Genomic DNA, 22,758 nt, shown 5'->3' on the forward strand with positions numbered 1-22,758 from the left:
GCATCATTCTTTAATTTATAAAAGGAAAACGAACATCAACAATTTACAACCACAAATCCATAGAAAATAAAACTGATAGAGTACTGAAACATGAAAGTTAATGACAAGATCATCTCAGGGTATGTCGCATGTTTCCTCGTTTACTTCTTGAAAGTTAATGAAAAGTTTACATTAAAATGAACAAAACAAAAGAGCATACTTAATGGAACTAAATATTCGGTGAAGCAAGAGTCTCGATGTATATTGCTCCTTGTAACCCGTAAAACCAAATTACAGGATAGTAACAATCTTCCTCTTTCATTGTCGTGTCTATTTCATTAGCAACTCCATCATTCGATACATGTCCATAGGCCGGGTGTTTTAACGGCAAATAACATAAATATCGATTACATCACACTTGTGTAATCACAGTTTCAATATTTGTAATTGTCAACTTAATTCTTTTTTAACTTTAATGCCTAGGAAGCTAAGTATACACATTTTTAAAAGATATTTGTTGTAATGATGCGATTGATTCATTAAGAGGCTTCTCATAATAAGTACTATTGACAATTGGTAGGAAAAATAGGTAAATTCCTTATGGTGTATTGGCAATTCTTATTTTATTTCTGCCCAAAAATAATGATTTATTATTTACTATATATGTTTTCATTATTATCAAACTAATTGCACATTGTTTGTTCACTTAAACCAAATTGATTAGAATATATATGAAATAGTCAACATGTGTTCTATTTATAAACATCAAAATCAAATTAGATTATTTGAACTATAAATTTAATATAAGTTTCAAGTTGCATGCGTTATTTGAAAGCACAAACACTATTATAAAACCATAAAGGTCATTATACCTCTTATCTAAATTTATACTTATGTGTACATTAGTAATCTTGGGTCAACTGTTTAATAAGAATCAAAATGGCCTCTAAGATTTGTAACAAAAATTAACAAAAACCATGTTTCAAAATTGGCAATTTTGACAACTCACAAAAATATAAGCGCGGTATACAAAAAAATTTGAACCGGGTGTTCTTAACCACAATGAATATGCTGGATTCTATTTTTCCCTCTTTTTCTGGCATATTGCTTCATTTTGACATCCCATTGAAGAGAGCCTGCAAATGGAACCCACAAAATAAAGATGTTGAATTTGTACGAATAGGACTGTTAATATTAGTATTTACTTTAGGGTACACAAATTGTATAAAAGTATGAACAGGACTGTTAATATTAGTATTTACTTCACGGTACGCAAATTGTATAAAAAGTGCTTAGGAGCAGATACTAACAATTGGTAAATTCGGCCATTTGATGTTTTTCAATTATCTTGCATAATCCGGTCTCTGAAGAGTGATCCCGTTTAGTAAGAGTTTTGCACTGTTTTACATTAGTTAACATGATCGAATACGTATATATACAAATTGACATAAAGCATAATAGGCATGCCACATACTGGTAATCAATCATGATGTCTCCGAAAGTTTCAGCCGGATTGATCATCTACAAAACATAGATATGCTCAGCCTTTAAAAGTCAATAATTTATACAAATTAAGACACCAAGATATGTATACATTGTCATGTACATACAAACAACTAACCATGGGTAGGACCTCATAAGCTCATAGGAAGAATATCATCCATTGTTATTCTGCAACCATGCATAATATAATTTTTTAGCTTATATTGATAAAACTGAAGTAAGTTGCTATTTTCAGTAAATTTCAAAGTAAATTATTTTTTTAAAGGCTCAAAGTACATTAATATTGTTTAGGGAAAATCATAGAAATAGGCATGTTGACCGACACGTTTATCAAAATAGGCATCGACTTTTGAGATTTATAAAATGAGCAAATCAATAACAGAAGGACAAGTGAGCGGAGCCGCACCTTTTTAACCCAGACTCCCACTTTCAACTTTCAAGCACCTTTTTAGCCCACAAAAAATGCACTTGGGTCCACATCTCACCCCCTAGTGCCGGCCTATGAGCAAAAATAGTGTCGACACTTTACACTTGTAGGTTTTTATTGGTTATTTGTTGAGATTTTGACCCAAGTATATTTTTTTGTTGGCTAAAAAGGTGTCGGAAAGTCGAAGAGTGGGCAAAAAAGTCTTGGTCAACTTGCCTATTTTGTTAAAAGTCTTGGTGAACTTGCCTATTTTCATGATTTCCCCTGTTAGTTATAAAACTGTCAGAAGTGTCCATTAAACAAATCATACAAGTCATGCAATGAAGTAAAGTTGATCAAATTTGTGGACAAAGTAAATTTATTTTGATATTGGTCTTTATGTTACCTGAAGTCTTAGAAGCAAATGAACAGCATCATACAGACATTCTGGTGCTATTGCTTCTCCAACCATGTCATACGGCATTTGTGAAAGCATCAGCACCGTCTAACATCAAACATTATCATCATTTCATTAATCATTGTCACCATGATGAAATAAAACATGTTATATATGGAAAGATGAAACTTCATACCTTTCAAAGCTTCTGCAGTGCAATTAGATACAGGCCAACCATTATCTGGAGTAGAAAATGGTCACCCTCCGCGGGTTATGTGTCGGTACCATGACTGAATATTACCTGAACTATTTTCTCTGACCTTCACATAAACATGGATACAATGATCACCACTTATTTCTGATATAGGAAAATGCACAATGCCTTGATATAATTGTAAGACTGACCGTGGCTTACTTATTTGTTAATGATTACATATAGTTCAGTTATTCATGTGCAAAAATATCAATATATAGAATCTAGAAAGTGCAAATTACAACAATTAGAATTTCCTACCTCACTAATTAGAATATGAGGTGAATAAAGGAACACGATGCAAAAAAAAAAAAAAAAAAAAAAAAAAAAAAAAAAACTGAACATTAGTTTTTTTTCTTCATGTTATGTTCACTTGACAACAAAATAGGTATGTTCTATGATAGAAGACATTCCATCCAAATAGAAATACAATTTTATAGTAAATCCTTTCACCAGCCTAATCACTCAATACATTTTCAAAAGAATCTTCTTGACCAGATTGTACATTTTCAAGAAGTTCTAATAGTGAATTCTCATGTCACGCCACATTCAAAAATTAAAATTTAAATCCATGCATTTATACTACTGTTGCACAACATTTTACCCCTAAAATTTAGCCACTCGTTGTTAATATAATAGAATTAGGGATGAACATATGTTCTAGATGGTTTTTGGGTATTTAAAATGGCTAGGATTAAAAGTTGAAGACTTTACCGCATCGATTTTATCGGTACTGAATCGGTACCCATTTTTTGACTTTTCGGTATCGCTACTTGTATTTTACATTCAAATACCGGTACCGTATCGAACATTTTTGGTACCGGTACGGTACCCATATTTGGCAAATTTCGGTACCAGTACCGAGCTCATCCCTAACGCTCTGTTCCCGAGACTCATTTAACACGGGGGGGGGGGAGGGAAAAGAGATGAAAATATGAAAAACCATGTTCCCGAGTTTCATTTAACAGAGGGAGGGGAGGGAAAAGGAAAGAAAATATGACCATATATTCATCCTCCCAAATTGGAGAGATTAGGAGAGAAAATTTTCCTTCCCCTCCCCTCCTCTCACCTCCCCTGTTAAATGACTCGGGAACATAGTGTAAATAAAATCACATGACCATAATTGACTTACAATAACACTGCCAAATCTTAACATTGTGTAGTTAGCCATGTGTGATGTAGGCCGGATGAAATTGTGTTCGTTCTGGTCCACCAAACTTCTCAAAACTAACACTGCACATAATCAACATAGTAATTAATGGATATCAACAAACAAACCAAGTTTATACAAATACCAACACAAGTCCATACCCAAAATGAATTTTTCCTTCATTTTCACATCCATTTCTAGCTTTGACAGTCTGGATAACAATCACTTCCAGCTCTCTTCAGAGATCATAAAAAATGGATCATATTAAAAATTTCAAAAAAAAAAAATCATGTACACGTACCGGTGCTTCAAATCAACAATCGACATTTACTAATCGCATAATCGGAACTGATACACACAAATGAACAAACAAATTTGCCAATTAACCATGTACACATACCGGTTTTTGATATGGATCAAACAAAGACGACGGTGAAGAAGAATCAGACTTCGAGCCTGGTTGCACATAAGAAGAATCAGACTTCGAATTAGGGCTAACAAAAAGCCACCAAAAACGGCAGATCGAGTGGCAAAGCCCAACGCTGATGCATTTGTAGAAACCCTCATGTGGAGGAGCCAGCGACAATCAAGTTCCATTGATCTTCCATATATACCTAGAGTGCATCCCATTGAAATTTGCAATTTATCTACAATGATTAAAAAAATTACGTAGAAACAATATTTGAATCAAAAAGCAGTAACAATGATACTCACCAATGATGATTACGAATGACGACCACTTTGTAACGTTTCCACCGGACCTCGTTCCATGCGCTAGGCCTCTGTCACATGATTAATGGCTAATTGATATCACTGAACTAAGAAAAACCCTAGATATGCAAATCAACACAAAACCGATCAATAGCTATGATGTATACACAAGCAAAACATATAAATCGATGAAAAATGAGAGAACCGGCACTACAGAGATAAGATGAAGACAGAGATGGATGGCTGGAGAGTGGAAAGGAGGCAGACGAGCAAGTTTTTGCGGTGATAAGGGTTTTTATTTAGAGAAATCAGGGAGGTTATAGGCCGCAAACGTGGGTGGGGAGAGAATGTGTGCTAGTAACTTCAACTGCTCTTCAAGAATAAAATGTTGAATTTAAACGATTTAAATTAAAAATTGGGGACTTTCAACTGCTCTTCAAGAATAAAATATTGAATTTAATGGGCGGTTGACAATTGAGTTGAGGAGATCATGGATAGGAAAAGTTGGACCTAACCACCAGCTAGAAAAACCGTAAACAACCGCCTTAGGAGAAGGTTGAGTCATGGAGATGATGGGCAGGAAAAGGTGGAGGTAACCACCTACTTGAGAAACCGCAAACAACCGCTCTAAACCGCCATGGGAGCGGTTAATTTTTGGAGTTTAAACGGCTGAGATTTCACCTCAGCATGATCCGACGGTGGATATCGATTTAGAAAGCGGTTAGACTTAATGGGTTCCATATATATATATATAATAATGCACCGCCTAACTTAGGCGCCAAAAAGACATCCTATAAAATGATACGTCTCAACAACTTCCATTTAATCAAACCAAAAAACAAACGCCAATACTACTAAATACCACTCACTATAAAACACAAAAAAAAAAAAAAAAAAAATCAAAGCTGGCTAATATACTTTCTTGGATATTCAGTGTTGTTCTTCGTGAAGTTTCACTGAATGAATTGTTAGCAGAGGCGAGTAACTCAATAAGATTTTGCTGCATGAGATGGACAAAAATTCAAGAAAAAGATACTGATGGTAGTCATATGGCATTTTGTATTTTTGGTTCTTGAAGAAGGCTTGGATGAGGAGAAGAGATCAATAACACTGAAGAGTTGGATGATTATAAAGATGAAGATCAAGATCAAGACGAAGAAAAAGCGAAAAACCCAACCACACGTCATAGATCTATGTCCCCAAACATCCACAAAAAAACCACTTCAACAGACGAGCAGGCAAAATAATCAAACCGATAGGTTTGTTAAGTTTTACATAAAACGCCATATATTTGGTGACAGTTCTTGTACTATTAAAGAAGAGAGAGACTGATGACAGTGAAGATTGTGAAGAGAGATACAATTAGGATTTTTAATCTATTTTCTTCGCTTGTATATTTTTTCCTGTGGCTGAAATATAATCTAATATTTGTAAAACGCCAAGATACCACAAACGGCAAAATGTATATAAAAATAATAGAACAATGGGCCATCTTGTTTAAAACGCCTTGAAAAAACGCCATTTAGATAGATTCCTGACCACCCTGGGGTTCCAATGGCATAAGATTTGAAAAACGCCATAAACGCCAAAAATGTTAATACGATGAAACCACTAAACGCCATTAATTATTGAATTTGGTTAACGCCAAAAATCTTAAACCCCAAAAAATAAAACAATATTGGGAAAAGCGGAACTAGAAAAGCAGAAGATGAAAGGACAAAAAAGCCCCTCTTCCCTTCTCTATGCCGCGTGACACGTATTGGGCCAGGATGCGTTCTCACCGTTCTCACACTTTTGAGCGTTTTCTCCTGATCCCGTTTATATATATATATATATATAGGCCCATCCTCACACCCGCTTACATGTACGCCTACGTGGCGGAACATCCTTTGAGAACTACCCTTCTCCACACCGAGTAGTCTAAAACCATGTGCAATGGGAGGGGGAAGACCCTTGGGCATTTTACACCATGTGGTGGTCCAGTCAACATGTGGGCATTGTGGGGCATTATGTTAAAATGGGTGTAGTAGGGCCTGAAATCTTGCGATAATTAAATATTCTAATAGAATTAACTAAAAAATAAAAAAAACATAAAAAAATGCTATTGGCCAAAGAAACAAGTAAAGGCGTTAAAAAAGGACGGCCCACCACTTTTTTTTCAAAAAAAAAAAACACACTAGGGCGGTTCCGAGACGTGTTTGAGCGTTTTTTTTTTTTTTTTTTTTTGAGAAAAAACGCCAAAATAACCCCACCACGGACCACCTTCTGTTTTGTTTGTTTTTTTTTTTTTAAAGGCTAGCTAGTTTAATACACGTCTGTTGGACGGCTTACGCTAACAACGTAACAAACAAAGATAATGTATATTGAGGGTGTTCGGGAACGCTTCTCCTTTTCTTCTTTTCCATATCCATGTTTGATTTGTTTTAAAGGATCGGTTTATGAATTCATTGAGGTAAGTGATTAAATCAGAAATCTTGAACTGGAGGGTCACATATAAGACCTATATTTGCTAGATGGAGATATGAGATGAATTTCACTTGATTTGAGTTTTTCTTTTTAGCCGATTGATTATCCTTTATAAATACATCTCTTTGTTCCTAAAAAAAATCTCATGTACTTATATATTTTTGTAAAGAAATTGTATAAAGTGAAAATTCTTAATTAAGTTAAATGTTTACTAATAAAGTAATGAGATAATAACAGAAAAAAAACTAAAATTCTTATACACAATTACACATTTTGACGTTAATCAATTTGTAATAAGATAAAGTAGAAAAAAAAGTAAATAATAAATTAAAGGTTCTAGAGCATGAGCTATGAACATAGTAAAGCCATACTAAGACAGACGGTATGGGGGCCGGTTGAGGCCCGGCTTGGCCCGGCACCGGTCCTCCACACCACCCCCATAGGTCGGCTAGTCCTTTCCGTCACCCACTAGCCGGACTCGCCGTGCCTCCCTTCTCTCACATATACCTATACATACATACATACATACATACATACATACATACATACATACATACATACATACATACATACATACATACATACATACATACATACATACATACATACATACATACATACATACATACATACATACATACGTACGTACATACGTACATACGTACATACATACGTACACACACACGTACACACACGTACACACACACGTACACACACACCTACACACACACGTACACACACACGTACACACACACACACGTACACACACACACGTACACACACACACACACATACATACATAAAGGGGTTCATCCCCCACCCCCTAGGTCCATCCCCTTCAAGCCCCTCCTACATGGCGGTAACGTGGCGGCCCATCCCCTTGGGGATGAGGCTCTCATACCCTCGAGTCTAAGTGCAGGCACTTATTTCCTAAATATGTGAGCCTTTAAAAGTAAAATAATGAAAAGGGTAAAAGTCAAACTTTTGAGTTATCTGGCTTCCCTCTACTTCTATTTGCCTTCTCAACAAACTTACAGAGGTCGTCGCCGGCTTCCCGGAAAAGTTCAAAACAGTCTATTTTCAATATTTTTTTTAACTGTAACTACTCTACATGGTTCTACACTTGATGAGGGTTGGTTTCGAAAGTTTAAAAGGGGCGATTACAAAATTTCATGGGGTGCGCTCGGGATTTTCGCAAACGAATAACACTATATAATTTTTTTTCCAAGGGGTGCGCCCGTCCCCTGGTGTAATAATGTGAGGTTCAACTCTTGATGCGGTTGCACAATATTATACAACTTAATTGTAACTTGTAAGGCTTCATATTTTTTAAAATAACTTTCGAAAATGTAGAAATAATGAAAACAATTCAAAATACAAACATACAATAATAAATCAGGAACAATAGTAGACAAAGTATGTATATGATATTTACCGTAAATAAAATTAAATATAATAATCAAAACAATTTTTTATCAAAATTAAACTAAATATTTTACAGTTGTTTGTATTTGGTCTTCTTCTACACATCTTATCTTCTTATTCACTCTCATTTTTCTCCAAAATACAAAAAATACATAAGCAAAATCAAATCTCCACCCCTTTTATTGGACCACATAGTGAAAATTGCAGACAACATTTAAGACTTAGGGGCTGTTTGGTAGGCTCTGAATGGTCATTAAGAGGCTACCTCTTAATGGAACTATTAAGAATTTTATCAGTGAGAAGGTAGAAGAATGTGACATGTGATGATTTACCATTCAGAGGCTACCTCTTAACCATTCAGACTTGAGGTTACCTCTTATTCATTCAGAGGTTTTAAACCATTAAGAGGTAGCATCTGAATGATCATTAAGAGGCTACCAAACAACCCCATAGTCTAAGGTTGACTAACACCACACTGTTCATATCCCGCCACGTGTTTCCTTGATCCGTCATTACCGTTCACAATCAAATGAACAACTCTTCACCACGTGACCATTCGTTGAAAGTTTACTCCCATTGTTACATCATCACATCATCTTCCTCTTCAAAAAAAAAAAAATCACATCATCTTCCTCTACAAATTTTACAAACCCTAACCTCCGTACACACAGATCGAAGATGAAACTTAATCCAGACAGACTGGACGATCTTCACCAGTCGCTGCAACCGCCACCACCATCGTCGGACACTGCAACAATCGATCATGACGGCTTGAAATCCAAAACGACGTCGTTCATGAGAATTATCGAAGAAGAATGCAATTCATAAAGTATTTCATCAGTCGACAACAATAGCGACCATCAGTGATGCTCAGAGTCCAAACACATATGATTCAATTTCCTGTTTTTTACAAAATATTATTTGAGAACAGGACAAATATTAACAATACTATCATAGGAATAAAAAAATGTAATCTAAAATTAACTATAAAAATTGTACTTACCTCAGCCGATTCATATGTAGGTTTACACATTTATCGGGCAAACGATGGAGGGAGGAAGAGGATAGCAAAGATGGAAGGACCACATGGATGCAACCTGAAAGGAAGAAAAAAAGAAATAAGAAAGGTGGACTTGAGAAATAGCCGCAATTGATGGGCAGGTATGAAGCTTACTTTAACATTCTTATCCTTTGCTGCATCTTGAATGTTCTGTTCCATGCCCACTGACTATAATATCCCCAATTAGGTTTTATTAGTTGTAGTTTTTTATGGTCAAGAATGATTATATATAAACACATGTATAACTGCTTATTTGCTAAAAATTAGGAAGGTGGAGAACATGGGCCATTTATTTACACTATGTTCCCGAGTTTCATTTAACAAGGGAGGAGAAAGGAATTAAAAGGAAGAGAGTAAAAAATGTGTTCCAGATATTTTTTTAGGAAGGGAAGTGGTGAGAAAAGAAAGGAAACAAGGGGATGATTGATGCAAATATTCATCCTCCCAATTTGGAGAGATTTGATGAGAAAAGATTATTATAAATCTTAGACTTTTTTAAATTTCCTAAATTACCCTCTAATTCATTATAAATAAACTTTCTTTTCTTTTCCTCCCAACTCGGGAACACATAAAATGTTTAATTTCCTTTAATTTCCTTTTCTTTTCATTAAACTCGGGAACACGAATATAATCACATCTTTTCCTTTCCATTCCCTTATAATTCCCCTTCCTTTCTCTTCTATCGTTAAATGAAACTCGAGAACAGTGTTAGGGTAACTAAAAAGTGAATAAAAACCACTGTGAGGAGCAGTTGTTGAGATTATGGGCAGGAAAAGGAGAAACTAACTACCCACTAAAAATCGATAAAAACTAACACCATTACCCAGATTTGTAGGAGTAGTTGTTGAGATCTTGGGTAGGAAAAGGTGGAACTAACCACCCACTAAAAATTGATAAAAACTGCTTTAAACCGCTGTCATAGCGGTTAATTTTGGGAGTTTATACGGCCCAGATTTAATCTCAGCATAATCGAACGGATGATATTGATTTCAAAGGTAACTTCCACTTAATGGGTTCCATAAATTACCCTATATATTAAATTTTGAAGTTAATGAACAGTAAAATAAGAAATAGTATCGGGTACTGGTATCGGTATCCGCTTTTATCAAATAGGGTGTATTTTCGGTAACGGTTCGGCACCGGTATTCACCGATTTTTACCCTTAAATACCGGTGTTGTACCGGTACCGAACCGTACCAGGTATATTCGGTACCGGTATATATTTTTGGGGATTTCGGTAACGGTATTTTCGGTACCGGTTGGTACCGAGCTCATCAAATCCTGTAGCAACGTAGCAATGCAAGTAATTGCACAGTTTAGATTACTTTTCATGCACACAGTAAGTAAACTGTATTTCGTTTGAATGAGATTAATTTTATATACACAACTTATTTTGTTTTATTTTTTTTGTCTTTTTTCTGTAATGAATGAATTGTAGCATGTAAAATTAACTTGAATATTTAGATTATTGATGAGGAAATCGTATCAAATCCTGTAATCAAACCGGTATCGTATCGGTACCAAATTTACTATACCAAATCATTTTCGGTACCAATTTGGTACCCACCTTTTGGCGTTTTCAGAATTGTTACTTTCGGTTCGACACCGCTCTAGCACCATACCTGTATTTATTGATTTTTACCTTCAAATACCACACCGTATTGTACCGAGCATTTTCGGTGCCGGTACCTAATTTTGATAATTTTCCGGATCGGTACTTTCGGTGCCGTTACAGGTACCGAGCTCATCCATATTTTAACGTGTTAGCACCGTAATAACTAAATTGAAAACTACCGAATTTCCAACGTATAGGACATGTGGGTCCTATTATTATATATTGGGTTATTTAAAATCGTTTTCTTTAGGACGGAGTGACCATCCTTACAACGTCATTTTTATTTATGTTTTGATATTCGGTATTTGCTGCTGATACGTGTTTTACAGACATTGGGTCCCCGCCGCAACGCGCGGGCGGAAAATTAACTAGTATATATTAAAAACCCATTATACATACACCCAAACGGCCAAGAGCTGGCCCAGGCCAAAATTACATATATAGATTTAGAAAAGTTAAAACTATACCGTCTATCCCAATCAAACGATTCAATCTTTGACCGATGTTTGATCCATAGGTATCCTAATGTTTTCACTTCTCTCGTAATATTTCCCATCGTAATATTTCCCAGGTCTAGGTTTTTAGACTTGAAAATTACTTCATTTCTCGTTCACCATATCAACCAGCACGCAAGAAGTATCACTGTTCTAATCAACCGTTGCTTCAGCAGGGAGGTATCCCCGCCTCCATGTATTGAGTTTCAATGGCGTTTGATTGCCCCCAATAAAACCTCTTTGTGTTCCAAGGTATTTACTATCCATTCACTGCAATTATTATTAATCTTACCTGTTTCTTTGTTGACAAGGCAATGGCGATTAAGCAAAGGGTTTTCAAAATCAGTCCTAGCCAAGTGAGACCCTTTTCTTTTCTCTGTTATTTTCACTCAGACATTTTGTCGAACACCTTTCGTGCATTATTATTATTGAAAACTAATACTATTTGGGTTTTGTTAGGATGAAAGTTGTGATCCGCGGTCCAAATCTGCTGCTTTTGATCGAGCCAGTGAGTTGCAAGCAAGCCTCCCATCTCAGCTACCGAGTTTCATTAAGTCTATGCTTCCTTCACAAGTTACTCGTTGCTTTTGGCTGGTAACTTCTTTACTTTATCATCAAAATATAATAATAGTTATAACTCATAATCATCATCATCAGGGCCGGTCATGAGAATTCATGTACCTGTTCGAGCTCGAAAAAACGTGCCCTTAGGTCTTAACTAAATAAAAAATTTAAACTATTTTTCATATAACTTTGAGCCGTTGACAAAAATATAACATTCGATAAACAATGCAATTAACAAAATACAAAATATAGTTTAAACAATATGATCGAAGATTCGAAGGCCTGTTCCTGTGCGACGTTTCATTACCCAGTCCCGGATGAAAGAGTTGCCGCCCAAAATTGTTTTTTTATTAGTTTTTAGAAAATATTTGGGTATTGGGCTTACTAACCTAATGGGCTAAATAGTTTAAACAATATGATTTCTTTTAAGTGGGCATATGTTAATATTTTTTGGTTATACCCTATTAAAAAAACTTTTTTTTACATATATAATATCGGATTTTTTTTTTAAAAATTACGTGCCCTACGAAATCACGAGCCCTGTTCGGTTGTCCTCCCCGCCCTCCTTCAGGGCCGGCTCTGATCATCATCATCATACTCAGTAAATCCCACCAGTAGCAAAGCTAAGTTAGGGTCTGAGGAGGGTAGATGTAGACAGCCTTACCTCTATCCGGTAGGAATAGACCAGTGAGACCCGGCTCGATTGTAGTTTTGTATCAATTCTTGGACCTAAGACAAATAACACTCAAACAATCGAGACAGAGACTGATTGGTGCATGTAACCCCGTGTCTTTCAGCTATCAACGTCACCACATGATGCATGATTAACCATCCGCCGGTTTTAACGTTATTTTCACGAAATTAGTAAAATAACGTTAAAGTTAGTACCATTTCACTTTTGCCCCCGAGCGCCCACACATATATACATTATATGTGCACACCGCAAGCGGGGCATTTTAACTCATAATAAGCAATATGAAAATCTTGTGATTTAACCAGGGACTTCCCAAGAGATTCTGTGATTTACATATGCCAAAACATGATGAAACAATTGTGTTGGTGGATGAAGATGACCAAGAATTCAACACAAAGTATCTTGCTCACAAAACTGGATTAAGTGGCGGCTGGGGAGGCTTTGCAAATGCTCATAAACTGCTTCCAGGAGATGCTCTAGTTTTTCAACTGATTGACCACTGGAAATTTAGGGTATATCACCCATTTTTATTACAATATTCACTAATGAAAAGTTTAATTTTTTAAATTGTTATTTGTAGGTCTACATTGTAAGGGTATGCGGCAGTAGTCTGAATGAAACCGATGGGGCGCTTGGGCTATTAAACTTGGTTTCTTGTAAGTTGCTTTAAACATAATTATCGTTATATGAAGATAACCTGTTAGAAGGGTTCCCGAGGCTGTAGCCTTAGTCAGTATGTGTAATTCTGTATGCTTATCAAGTACACTTGCTCATAGTGTAGTGTGTGCTAGAGAGAGTAGGGCTGGCAAATCGTGTCTTAAGGGGTTTAACAGGTCTCTGACGACGCGAACAACACATGTTCTAAACATGAATATGACTCATTTAACTAATTGGGTTTTAGGATTAAGGGGGAGATTGAAGGTGATAATCCTAAAACGTGTTTAAAGAAAGATAGCCGTGGGCCAAAGTGATAGTTTTGTTAAATTATAAGTTTGAATTATCTAGTAAGTTTAGATTAGTTTGAAAGTTTTATTTAAATTAGAGTAAATTGCCAAAATCGTCCATAAGGTTTGGGCCTGTTTGCCATTTTCATCCAAAACAACTTTTTTGTACAATATAGTCCTTCACATTTGGGATTTTTTGCCATTTTCATCCAAACATCTAATTTACTTTATTTTTTCTATTAAATTATTAGCATGTTTATCTGGTTTTTTTAAATGTCTAGAAGATAGGAGTATGAGTTTGAGTAGGTTTAGGAAGTTATTTATTATAAATAGATGGGTAGGGTCCATGTATTTTTGTTGGGTCAAGAGTTATAATAAACATGAAGAGTCGATCTTAGTTGAGAATTTTGTGTTCGTGTCCTTGGTCCAATGTCTATAACACAGTTGTATGTTTTATATATCAAGAAGGAAAAATGATGGATCCTAACATTCTAATTTTAATTATTTTTAAAAAAAGTGAAAAATCTCATGGTGTACTTTTCAATAAACAAGTCTAATCTTGTCTTACACAGGTGTAAACAAGCTCAAAGGCTCGAGAGCTACTCGTGATCAACTTGGTTAAAAGCTTGAACGAGCCGAGCTTTAACGAGCCAGCGTTCGAGCCTGAAATACAGCTCGTTTAGTCATAGTTTTAAAAAACGGCTGATGCGTGCGCCTCAAGGCGTGCCTTGAGGCGAAACGCCCAAAAAACGATTCTGAGGCGCGCCTCAGGGGGTTTATGTTGTACATGTGCCTCAGAGGGGCTGAGGCGCTAAAAAGGCTGCGCCTCAGGTGTGCCTCAGGGGTTTTTGATACTTGTTTTTGATGTTTTTGAATTTTTGTGTCAATTTCAAGCAATTTATGTCTTTTTATGTGTGTTTTTGATCATTTTGATGATTTTGATGGTGAATTTAGTTAGTATTATTATTTTTTTAAGATATATAATTTTTATATTTATTTTTTAATTCCGCCTCGGTTCGCCTCGAGGCTTACACCTCGTGAGGCGAAGGGAAAACGCCTCAAAACTCGTTTCCGTTCTTTTAAACCTTGGGTTTAGTTATTGAGCCCGAGCTCGAGCCTGAAATACAAAGCTCATTTAGGCTCTCGCAAGCCTAGACGAGCCCAAACAAAATTTTCGTTTTTTTTATATATAATATAATAATAACGATGACAACATTGGCGAAACACGCTCGAGCCGAACTTTGGCTCGTTTAAGTGATATTGAAGCCAGCTCGAGCCAAGCTTTTAGCCCGTTTGAGGTTGTTCTCAAAATAGCTCGAGCTCGAGCTTTGGGTTTTACTCGCAAGCCGAGCTCGAGCTTGAGCTTCATAAAAATAGGACGAGCCGAGCTCGAGTCTAGTCGGGCTAGGGTTCGGCCCGGCCCGTTTACACCTCTAATTGCCAGCCTGAGAGGGGGGGGTTGTAAGGGGGATAAGTAGGCTGAATAAGGCCCAATGGGCTGATTCAGACGTTGAGCCCAATACAAGGGATACATCATCTATGAATAAGCTATAAATTAGACAAAGTTTAGACGATTGTATGTATTAAAACACACTCATAAAATGGATTGAAGATGCCATGATTACCGTTTCCAAATATGATATACTTTTATTTAACTGAATTTCCCTCTTGAACTTGATCAGATGGACATCAAAACAAAAATGTTGAAGACTCAAAGAATCTTCAGAAAGCCGAGGATATGGATATTGATTTACGTAAACAAAATGTTGAAGAAAACAGTTTAGTAGTGTTTGATCAATCAGAATACAACAATGACTATGCAGATTCACCAGTTTCCGAAGGACTCAGATTCTCACAATCTGTTCTCCAGTTCAAGGAAATCAAGAACATTGATGATTTCAGTATCGTTGTGGACGGATTAATCATAGATTCTGAGATACCGAAACATTTTCAAATCAAATACTATGATTTATGTCATAGTCAAAAGACGTATCTTCATGAAAACCTCTTGAAAGGTCTCAATGTAAAACTAGCAGCTGGGGTAATTCTTGAAACCGTTACAATCGCTGACGCAATCAGAGCTTGTAAAGTCGGCATTACTCGTGATGATTTTGACATATGGGATAGAACCCTTAAAGCCTTTGAAGAGATGGGTATGAAAGTCGGGTTTTTAAGAGGTCGGATTAGTAAGCTTGTCGGGCTTTTGTTTGACTCGAACAAGCTTTTGGAAGCCAAAAAGAATGAGAGGAGAGTTATGAATAAAAAGCTTTGTGATATTAGAGATGTGATCAAGAATCTTGATGTTGAGATTGAAACTCTAAAGCTAACAGGAGGCAAGAACCTTGAGTCAGTCTTTTGTAAAGAGGCTAATGCACCTTGGTGACAGACAGACAGACAGTCTTGTTTTAAATTCGGTTTTATGTATACAAAATTTTGTGGGAATGATTCAGTTTTGGCGATGATGTGGACCGCTTTCTTATATCCTTTGTTACAAGTCTTGTATGGTTGTGTTTTGTAATAGCAGCTTGTTAACTCAAAATAGGCCGTGTTTCTTATATCCTTTGTGTTTTGCAATCAGTTGGAATACATTTCCTTTTTGATTTTCTGAACAATGGTTATTTTGGTTTATGTAAAAAGGACTTGCATGTTTTAAAATCAAATATGGGCAAGTCTTCATAATCTTTTTTTATGTTAATAAAGTTTACCATTATCCATATACTAATATATTATCTTTATCTAGGGGTGTTCAAAACCGGATATCCGGAAATTCGGATATCCGAAAATTTCGGATAGTTAATTTAGCTATCCGGATCCGTATTCGAAATTTCGGATATCCGAACTTCGGATATCCGAAATTTCGGATACGGATTCGGATATTAAAACGGATATCCAAAATCCTAAAAAATAAAATTAAACTTTTTTCGACAAACAACCAAATCTGATGAGATTCAAGATTTAATAAACATCAATACTTTATCTTTAATGCTAATGTTAATTATCTGCTCCAACTTTTACCAAAACCTTTTTTTGGTGCAAGTGGGAAGACAACCCAGATGGTAAATCATAGGAATAGAAATTCAAAACATAAAAGCTGAAGATATTAAAAATCAAAAGAACATTTTCATGTCGTCAACATCATCCATATCTATCACTTTTTAAGGTTTTCTGCCACCATCAACAGTTCAGGCGTACCACCACCACCGGCAACGGATTCTTTGGAGGTAGCGATTAAAATGAGCCAACTCTCACCGGCAAAGAACAAGGCTCGGGAATCGCTGGCGAAAAAGTAAGATTTATAATAAGTTGCGATGTGTGGATGAAACTTTTTGAATGATGGGGCTGCTATAGTGAAAGGATAAGGAACAACAGATACAACTAGGGTTTTCAATTTATTATTCTATATATATTTAAAAATATACAAAAAATAGTATTTAAGATTTCGGATATCCGAAATATTCGAAAATTTTCAAAACTGCTATCCGAATCCGAATTTTCGGATATCCGAACGGGTAATTCGGATTCGGAATTTCGGATATTTCGGTTTCGGATTTTTTTTGAAAACCACTACTTTATCTATATATTAATAATAATAAACCAAACCAATGAATAGTGCTTCATCTATTAAGAACTTGTCACGTGACTATATGACAACTTTCTTTTATTATTGTTTTTTTTCGGTACGGTCCTTATTGGTATTGGTCCATGAAGGTAAAACCGACACCAGCCTGGTACAGAAAACGCCAAATGTCGGTACCGAATTGATATTGAAATTCTTTTAGATTGGGAAATTTGGTACTGCTACCCGATACCATTTGCTTATCCCTGATCACGGGTACCTTATGAACAACAACGGTATCGTACAACTTTTTTTTTGTTGATTTTCTTCAACTTTTAATGATTTCTTTTTTTGTTTTGTGGCAACCGATACCGAATATACTGGTACCGAAAATACCGGTTACGGTACTGGTATATGAAGGTAAAAACCGGTAGTGAACCAGTACCAGGAACGTCAAAAGTCGGTAGCGAATTGGTACTTAAGATCTTTCGGTTTGGGAAATTCGGTACCAGTACCCAGTACCATTTGCTCATCTCTGACCACGAGTTTCATACGAACAACATCATTACCATACAACTTTTTTAGTTGATTTTCTTTCGGTTATCTTTTGGTGTTTTTTCTACATTTTCTTTTTATTTTTATCAGCCGTTCCGTGCGCAACACGCCCGTAGTGATTTCAAAACACATGTAAACACAGACTAAATAACAAAAGAAGTATGCCGCAACGTGACGATGGTGATAACCCTAGTTTATATTTATAAATACTTTGTTAAATCTAATTCTAATAAATTATTCCAAAGAATGCCATATGGCAATATCTTTTTTTTTGAACGGCAAAAATTTATATATCCGTCACTGTTTGACGTAACTAAAAAATTAAAACCTTATCATATTTATAATTTGTTATTATCGTTTTCACAAATGGTAAACGTATATATGAACGACATATATATGTTTAAAATATATATGCTTTTAGATCGTGAAGTAATTTCATTCTAGCTTCTACTTTGATAACACTTCTTAAAATTAGAAAACATTAATTGTAAATAGAGTAAATTACAAGTTTTTTCCTTTATCTATACACCCTTTTTAGGCGTTGTCTTTTGCCGCAAAAGTTGAAAAGTTCTGTACTTAATGTTTCAAAATCTTACATGACATGTCCTTTGATTCTAACCCAGTTAATTTTTTCTGTTAAATCATCTTACACAAGGGTAATTTGGTCACTTTACTCAAAATTTTAATCTTATTTAAAAAAACAAAACAAAACAAAACTATATATACAACTCTCTCTCTCTACCACATTCTCTCTCTCTCTCTGACTTTAACAAAAAAAATTACATGAGTTAGGCTCAAAGGACATACCGTGCAAGATTTTGAAACATTAAGTACATAACTTGTTAACTTTTGCGTCAAAGAACAACGTCTGAAAATGGTATACAGATAAAGGACAAAACTTTTAATTTACTCTTTGAAATAAAATATACTTTCTTTTGTATTCAAAAACAAAAAAAAAAAAAAAAAAAATTCTTTGTAAACGCATCATTTAAAACAAGTAATGTTACATTTTCTTTAATTTTTGTATGTATAATTCATATTAGGATTATATGTATTCATATCAAAATTTTTATTTATCATGTGTGATACAAGAAATAATATGAAATATAAAAAATAATTCAAAATTTATAATTGTTCTGTCATTCAAACGCAACTAACCTCAACAAAAACATATTTATTTTAAAAAAAATAATTCAAGTTTATATAAGTGGAAAACACATTTCTTTTTTCCAAAGAACCATAGCAACTCTATGATTATCTAAAGGTTTTTCATTTTTTATCCTAAAACTCATGTAATACATGAGTCTATAACCTAGTATATACTATTTAAAAACCAATACAATTTTGCTAGGATTTAATTTAACTTGACTCGTTTCAACCCGACCCATTAATCTTTATATACACCATTCTACACAAGTATGTCTATATTAATGGCACCATTTATGGTCTGACAGTTGTATTTAAGGTTTTTTAGTATTCTCCAGATTTCAATCAATGTAATTTTCTTGTAATAAGAAAAATGCCAGCTTCCTTGTATTTTCCTGGGCATTGAAGGAAGCAGCAATCTTTAAGGATCAGTTTTTATTTTTTAAAAGGTATTGACTATAGAGATTGAGATCTGAACTGATCCAGCTTCTTTTACCCATTAAAAAAATTCTTACATGTGAAGTACAACAAGATTTATCAATAATCATATTTTTATATATATTTACAACAATGTTAAACTTCAGTGTGTGATAAGTTCTATTTTTTTATCGTTAAATACATTTTACGTATCTGCTTTATATTTGTGCATCATAATTAAATTGTGCTGAAATATTTATAACATATTTCTATTTATATACAAAATTTTGTCACGTATCTGCTATTTTCTTTGAGTTAACTGTCATTTACGTCCCTATGATTTGTCTACTTTTACTATTTCAGGCTAAATTTTAAAATTGCACCGTTTTCCTCTCTAATATTTTGAAAACGTGCCATTTCGGTCCAAAAAAATGACCTTAGTTAAAAAATTCAGTTAGCTTAGAGGTAACCACAGTCAAAATTGCAGCTGGCCGGGATCGAACCCGTGACCAACTGCTTAGAAACAAACGAATTTTACTCCTAAGATAACTGAATTTTTTAAGGGGAAAATGGTGCAATTTCAAAATTTGACCCGAAATGACAAAAGTGAACAAAACAAAGGGACGTAAATGACACTTAACTCATTTTCTTTTAAGTAAATTAGGTTTGTATTTTTCAAGACATTTTTTTGTGTCATCACCACTTTGGTGTGGTGGTAGAGGCTTTGTGTCTCTTGGGGAGTGACCAGAGTTCAATTCCTGGCATGTGATAAAATTTGGTGTAATTTAGGAGTAGTATTATGTAACCTTTGTCGTTAAAAAAAATATTTCAAGACATTTTGATAATACATGAACATAAAGCGGAAACATGAAATCTGTTCGTGTAGCTCAAGATACAAAACAATAAAATAAGATAACCGTTAATACATCTTTCTAACATAAAAACAAATAACTTTCCAACCAAATTATGTACAAAAAACCGTCAATAATTGAAAATCACTTAACTATAATCATAACATGTGACCGAACTAATTAATACACACAAATCTGAACATCTATGACCGAATTCAAAACCCTAAAAACTCCACAATATAACCTCATAATTTAAAAAAAAAAAAAGGAAAAGAAAATCCAATAATCCACCCTCTCACTTGTAGTGTTGCTCATCACCAATCATTTCCTGCAAAACACAACAGTTTTATAACTTTATTCATATGTTGTTACACCAATAATAATGGTTTATGGATCCAAGATCTACATGATCCTAATATTATTGTGTGAAAAGACTTAAAATAAATACATTACTTATGTCATCACATTATATGTTTTGTAATATATTTCATATATATCACTGTGAATTTTTACATTTCATATATATTCTTTTAAAAATTATAGCCTCATGATAGGTTAAAAAAATAAGTTAAAAAAACAGAAAAAAAAAAAATACTCTACTACATGAAATCATGTTAACAACTAATGTTTCTTGGTTTATTAGGTGAGATAAAATGTTTAAGTAACTGATCTTAGTTTGTGTATTACAAAAGTAGATAAATATAAAAATATTTGAAATGATAAATATGATATTAAGAGTATAAAAATTTAAACTGCCAAAAGAAAAAAATAAAAAATAAAATAATGTATGGTAGCTAACCAACCTGAGATATTGGTTTGCTTCATCAATGGTGTCTAAACCACCATTATTCTTATGGTCACCTTTCTTTGCTGCCAAAGAGCCATTGTGATTTAGGCTTTGACTTTGAGTTTGACTTTTTCCAAATCTCCACCACCCTGAGGTTTTTGGAAAGAAGATGTCATCATCATCATCATTAGGAGCAAGAAGCTCATCTCTTAGTGTTGTGAGAGGCTTCTCTTTCAATGGCAGAATCTTGGTTTTTTTAAAAAAGAGTTCATCAGCAGAATTTGAAGCAAAACAAGGAACAGAAAACTCAAATTCAGAAGAAACAGGAGCTTCTCTATAAGTGTTGTTGTTCTTCAAATTGGTTGTTGTTGTTGTTGTTGTTGTTTGTTGGGTGTCAGCAAAATCATTTGAGAATGAGATTCTTGGCCCCAAGAAGCCACCTTGTTGTTGCTCATTCATTTGCATGTTTAAGCATGCCATTTTTTTTATTTTTTTTTTTCAATTTAAATAAAGAGAGAAACAGTGGTTTGTTTCCTCTAAACTCTATAAGTGGCTGCAACTCACATGCTTGTGCTCCTATTTATACAAAGAGATGCTTCTTATCTCTTTACTTTGTTTTTGGAATAATACATGTGAAGACCATGTATTAAAGATTTTTTTTTTTTTTATTCCCAATTTATTTATACGTCATCTAAGTATGTATCTGGTCTTATTTATACTTTCGAAAGCACACTCGTTCTTCTCAAAATCTCTTATCTTAATTGAAGAAAGATCTACTCTGTGAAAATGAGTGAGAATGAAACTCGATATAACATGTTTAATGTCGGAAATGCCCTTATGATTTTAAGATTGGCCTAAATATCTATCGATCTATTATAAAGAACGGTGTAGTGTTGTAGAATGATTTGTTCAAACCAAACCATATGCATACCTAAGTAAGCTATCAAGTAGTTTAAATATAAATGTGATCTACTTGGGATATTTTATATGTTATCTATTTTCCTACCAAAACAAAATGACTAAACAAGACATGTTTGAAATTCTAATTGAAAATATGATTGTTTCATTCAAATAGTTATATATGTATACCCAGTGGCGGACCCATATATTAATAATTTGTGGTTTGTGTTCTTTTGAGCTTCTCAATGAGCTAAGACGTGTCTAATGGAGTTAAGATGAATGAATTAAGAATATGCATGCTCCAAGTGCCCAACTAGCAAGTTTGATGTTGAACTTGGTCTAAATTTTTTTGAACTTGTGCATGCCATCGGACACAAGTGTCGGCTAAAACTATCCACAACCAGCTTTTGCTCCCGTTGATGACTTTTTTCTAAACCAATTCACAAGAAAGAGTTTCTACTAACATGCTGAGTCGTGTTGATCATCAAGGTCTAGCTTGCTATATACCATTCAGCTGAGCGTGAACGTTTTGCTGACCTAGTAATGATAACAGTTCACTAACCTTTAAAGTGTAACACCTCAAATTCTTTAAAATAAGTGAAAAGGATTTGGTATGTGATTCTTTCAAACCGGGGGGTCTCACTGAAAGAGTAGCCTCTCTATTTCTACGGGGTAGAGGTAAGGCTGTCTACATCTTACCCTTCTCAGACCCTACATTTGTTTTGCTATTGGTGGGATTTACTGAGTATGATGACGATGCTTTGGTATGATTCTTGATTAAAAAGACCAACAATGGCAATGAATTTTAGGGCCCATAAGGGTCTAACAGTAATTATGCATAAGAAACCATCTTATGGAAGGAGGCAAGATCAACCTCCTCATTTT

At 34.7% G+C, this 22,758-nt stretch overlaps 3 protein-coding genes across 24 annotated transcripts; 1 reads left to right on the plus strand and 2 right to left on the minus strand.

The window, feature by feature from the left end:
• Positions 1 to 823: 823 nt before the first annotated feature.
• Positions 824 to 4,905, minus strand: LOC110938251. Of its 20 annotated transcripts, XR_004890974.1 has the most exons (11): positions 4,605 to 4,903; positions 4,403 to 4,518; positions 4,089 to 4,335; positions 3,850 to 3,924; positions 3,671 to 3,771; positions 2,482 to 2,605; positions 2,295 to 2,393; positions 1,601 to 1,650; positions 1,454 to 1,500; positions 1,290 to 1,377; positions 831 to 1,115 (listed from the first exon to the last, which is right to left on the minus strand). XR_004890974.1 is itself a non-coding variant. In XM_022180710.2 (4 exons), exons 2-4 carry the CDS (start codon positions 4,316 to 4,318, stop codon positions 3,702 to 3,704), a joined length of 375 nt encoding a protein of 124 aa, XP_022036402.1. In that variant the 5' UTR covers positions 4,319 to 4,335; positions 4,403 to 4,899; the 3' UTR covers positions 3,666 to 3,701. The 20 variants fall into 20 exon arrangements, 1 of the variants encoding a protein (XP_022036402.1); XR_004890973.1 differs by having other exon boundaries at positions 824 to 1,115; positions 1,290 to 1,500; positions 4,605 to 4,905; XR_002591325.2 differs by having other exon boundaries at positions 824 to 1,115; positions 1,290 to 1,500; positions 4,403 to 4,470; positions 4,605 to 4,904.
• A 6,516-nt stretch (positions 4,906 to 11,421) lies between these two features.
• On the plus strand, positions 11,422 to 16,218 carry LOC110938250 (B3 domain-containing protein Os01g0234100). Of its 3 annotated transcripts, none has more exons than XM_022180709.2 (6): positions 11,422 to 11,482; positions 11,771 to 11,815; positions 11,919 to 12,053; positions 13,023 to 13,229; positions 13,298 to 13,373; positions 15,344 to 16,218. In XM_022180709.2, the coding sequence occupies exons 2-6, from the start codon at positions 11,774 to 11,776 to the stop codon at positions 16,042 to 16,044; spliced, it is 1,161 nt and encodes a 386-aa protein (XP_022036401.1). In that variant the 5' UTR covers positions 11,422 to 11,482; positions 11,771 to 11,773; the 3' UTR covers positions 16,045 to 16,218. The 3 variants fall into 3 exon arrangements, with proteins under 3 accessions (XP_022036401.1, XP_022036399.1, XP_022036400.1); XM_022180707.2 differs by lacking the exon at positions 11,422 to 11,482 and adding an exon at positions 11,489 to 11,639; XM_022180708.2 differs by lacking the exon at positions 11,422 to 11,482 and adding an exon at positions 11,490 to 11,711.
• Positions 16,219 to 20,230: 4,012 nt separating this feature from the next.
• Positions 20,231 to 21,538, minus strand: LOC110938249. Its single transcript, XM_022180706.2, has 2 exons — positions 20,990 to 21,538; positions 20,231 to 20,514 (listed from the first exon to the last, which is right to left on the minus strand). The coding sequence occupies exons 1-2, from the start codon at positions 21,451 to 21,453 to the stop codon at positions 20,508 to 20,510; spliced, it is 471 nt and encodes a 156-aa protein (XP_022036398.1). The 5' UTR covers positions 21,454 to 21,538; the 3' UTR covers positions 20,231 to 20,507.
• Positions 21,539 to 22,758: the final 1,220 nt, after the last annotated feature.

This window comes from Helianthus annuus, chromosome 4 (assembly GCF_002127325.2).
Source record: "Helianthus annuus cultivar XRQ/B chromosome 4, HanXRQr2.0-SUNRISE, whole genome shotgun sequence".
NCBI lineage: Eukaryota > Viridiplantae > Streptophyta > Magnoliopsida > Asterales > Asteraceae > Helianthus > Helianthus annuus.